The sequence below is a fragment of the Anneissia japonica genome, unplaced genomic scaffold, assembly GCF_011630105.1.
Source record: "Anneissia japonica isolate Jap-2015-1 unplaced genomic scaffold, ASM1163010v1 scaffold288142_len361356_cov169, whole genome shotgun sequence".
NCBI classification, from domain to species: Eukaryota; Metazoa; Echinodermata; class Crinoidea; order Comatulida; family Comatulidae; genus Anneissia; species Anneissia japonica.
In genome coordinates this window covers 41,596-45,468 of record NW_022753229.1, presented here as the reverse complement: position 1 = coordinate 45,468, position 3,873 = coordinate 41,596, and the positions used below count along the sequence as shown (strand labels likewise).

General features: G+C 39.7%; 1 protein-coding gene across 1 annotated transcript in view; it reads left to right on the top strand.

Annotated features, from left to right (window-relative positions):
* Window positions 1-3,873, top strand: part of LOC117122770 — a 25,159-nt gene that overhangs the window by 17,440 nt on the left and 3,846 nt on the right. Inside the window, exon 10 of the mRNA XM_033268511.1 lies at window positions 2,547-2,707. Coding sequence (XP_033124402.1) covers window positions 2,547-2,707 — 161 coding nt within the window. The remainder of the gene's footprint in view (window positions 1-2,546; window positions 2,708-3,873) is intronic.

The following is a 3,873-nucleotide window of genomic DNA, read 5'->3' as shown; positions in this document are numbered from 1 at the left end:
AGGTAGGCCTATGTATGAAGAATATGTAAAAATATCAACTTTTTTAGAGCTCAGTAATTGATTCTTAAAACTGTCATCAAATGGGCTTAAAAAACTCTAAAACCCTGGAGCGCAATGGCGCTTCCGCCCCCTTGACCCCCGACCAGGGCTCTGCCCCTAGACCGCGATGGGGGCCTAGGCTGCCCCCCTATACCCCCGACCTATTTCAATTTACTCTCCTGTTACTTTCAAATTTCTCCTGCTTTACTCAAATTCTTAAATAAACCCCTGCGGTTACTGGTTTGTAGGCCTATATTAAAAATTAAGGACAAAGATTAAAGATGATTGGATGATGAACAGGTTGGGAGTTAGAAATGGAAAACAGCTAGGCGAGATCGCAAACCACAGGAGAAAATGGAAGCAGAACGCACCACCATGATCCGTCCATGGCATTCGATGCCATGTCTCTAGAAGAAGAAGGCCTATATTCAATTCAAAACAAATGTTCCAAGATATACGGGTAATACATGGAGGTGAAATGTTCCATGACGCAAATATTATATAGGGCGTAGAACCAAGTACATGACGGAAGTTCAAGCGCGTTGGAGATAATAGGTAGTTTTCGCCGCAAGACGTTAACCTTAACTTTAACGTTAGTACCCAACATGCAACGCGATAACTCCACCCCTTTTGTAAACAAATCGAAATACGCATGCGCAAACTCGTAACTAACGTCCGTCGAGCACGTAAAATCCTAAAATTAACGTACTCCCCAACGCAAGATGAATAAATTATGACGTCATCCGTTAACGTTAAGCTTAACGTCGTGCAGCGAAAACTCCCTATTGATTGAAAACAATTTGTTTATGACTGTGCTTGCACACTGGCATAGAGTTGGCATGTAACAAACGTAGCTGATATGTATAGGTACTCAGTGAGCACTGAGAAACATTGGAATGCGCTGCTGTGATAGAAATTAAGCCTACTCGAATTAATATTTAAGATCGAAGTTTGACATACAGAAAGGTCTTTGGTCTTCGTGGGCTAGCCTCTAGGCCTAGCCATGATGGGATTGTTTTTATTGGCAATCCACTCAATCTTTATAACTCATAAACTCAAAAGCGCAAAAACTTTGCTAATTCAATTTAGCAGTAACATAAGGGTAACGGTGATACAAGCTAATTTTCCCTGACATATTCCCTTGGTATTTTCCCCGATTCCACCCGTGACTTTTTCCCTTATAATGTTTCTCCATAAGACCCCCTCTTCAGGAAAATTCCTGAGACTGGCCATAACAGGCTTAATCCTGTCGAGTTATCATACATATTGACCTTTCCACTATTCCCCACCCCTTGGATATTGTTGCAAGGTCCCAGATAATGACAGTGTAAAGACATACGCCAGCACGTGCGCTTGTGGGAAAAAAACCACTGATCTCTAAAAAGTTGGATTGCTCTTTCCATTAACTGTAGAGGAAAAATTAATGTAAGTATGTAAGAAAAAAGTGTATGTAAGAGCCTAAGTGACGTACGTACTGGTTTATACAAGTTTTTTTTCCTTTTTAATGGCATTTGTTTAAATTATTGTTAAAAATAACGATCCTTACTCTACTTATTAATAAAAAATAAAATAAATATAATTTTTTTTTTCACACATCCTCTAACTATTTAGCGCGCCTGTTTTTTGCAATTTTCGTGGCGTTTTGTACTCCCCAACATAGCACCGGTAGCTTCACTAAAACCTACCAATGAACTAAATCAAAGGTAATAAATAGCAGAAGAAAGAGCAGTTTCCTAAATAGAGGAGCATCCGTTCGAAATGCATTGTGGGTACGCGGAGAGCAATTTTGCCCCGTCCGCGCGGCAGCGCTATATATCAATAATAAAGGCGCCGCTCAGGTTCGTTTGTTTCCAGTAGTTTCTCCACTTAGTCTAATGGTCAAATTTTACCCCGCTCGCGGGAGGGCGGATGTTTTATCAATTTTAATGCAAATACGCGGAACAACTCATTCTTCTACTATTTAAGTTCTTTGACTAAATCCAGTCATTAAAGGCTATGTTCAGACACAACGACAGACATAACGTTAATCGAGTGGTGTGAACTTGTGCGCAACGTAACGATCGCTCAATCACTCGGCGTACGGTAATTCAGCAACAGACCCCAGATTAGCGTACGCCACTGACAGTCAAGCATCAATGATTTTAACTCGGCCAGGATTTGACCATTCAAAATAAGCCTTAATGTAAACACGAAATAAAATGCGCGAATTACGAATACGAATATTTCGTGCGAATACTTACGCTAGCGTTCGTTAATCGCCCAGCGTTAGATACACCTGGCGTATGTCTGCGGTCTGAACGTAGCCATAATGGAGATCAATAGAAAACACGCGCGTGTTCCTAGCATTGTGCTGATGGGTCAGTTACCATCTCCTTTGCTCTTTGGTAGGCCTATACATAATATCAAAGAGTACAACTACTGTATACTATACTCTTAAAAAATATATATATATTATTGACTGTACTCCGGACAAAATAATACATTAAACACACTTCTTTTCATTACAGAAGGAGATTCTTCATAAATAAACACTACGGGGGCTGCGGATACGACAATGGATGGTTGATTGTTAAAGAAGGGGCTTATTGTAAAGTATGGGAAGGTTACAACACCAGTCCCAGAATACTGTATAGTCGTGCACGTTCAAGTCAATTTTGGTTCTCAGGAGGTGAGTAAAACACTGGCATGGTTTTTTTGTTTAATATTTTACACTTATCTATTTTACACTTATCTATCCTTCGGAAAACGATATAAATAATGAACTTGTTTGTATAATGTGTTGCAATTTATTGCACAGCAACGTCCTCCAATGCCGTACGTCGCAATAGCGCATCGCGGTGTAGAATTTTTTATTATTGAGATCTGACAATTAAATACGCAACGACTTGGTAACGAAAGTTTGGTAGACGTTTTTTAGATCCAGTCGTACGGGGCGCCCCATTGTTTGTGTTTCCACCATGTATTTCGGTGGAACACTTTTTTGCTGTGGAGAACTCTATCTTGTGTTTCTAGTATCTTTGGTTAAATTTAAATTTATTATTGAAAGTATTGCAAGAATCGTTATTTTCAACTATAATTTAAACAAATTCAAGAAACTTTTATAAACTGGTACGTCACTTAGGCCCTCCAACATGGCATCGCAGAGGCCTCACTTTTTTCTGTATCAGGATTGGCCGATGAGCAATCCAGCTATTTTTATAGTCCACCGGAAATACGGATTTGACTGGACAAAATTGCAACAAAACGTTTTATGATCTAAATAAAACTTAATTTTATGTAAAACAACATACTAAAAGTTTACCAAAATAGGACGTACATAAAGGTGTTTTTTATAACCAAAAGTTCAGCACTATTTGAAAGTAGACTTTTACACGGTACGTACTGCGGTTTTCAAACTTTTCTTGATTATGATTGGTCAACATTTAGGTCAACGTAGGTCATATCTGTTTGTTGCCGGAAGAGTGAGACCCGCGTGCGAGCTTCGCGATCGCGAGGTTTGTGCGAATCACAGATATCTTTCTTCCGGTCTACAGGAATTACAGAGTTATAAATATTGGAAATTAATTGGAATCGTACCAGAGTTAGTTCATGTATGACCCAGACAAATTTTGTTGTAAAGTCTAGGCCTGAGGTCTTGTAATAAAATCTCATTTTTTAGGCCCTAGCTTAGGCATTGCTCTCTTGCTTCCAGGTTCAGTCTATTAGTCGCGCACACCTTGAAGTGTGTCGCTTTCCCCGCATCGCAACGTTTTCTCGGCGGCCAACGCACGCATGAACGTATAGAGAATATCTTAGTAACGTAGGCCTGGGGCTATTTTCAATGTAATCTCATCA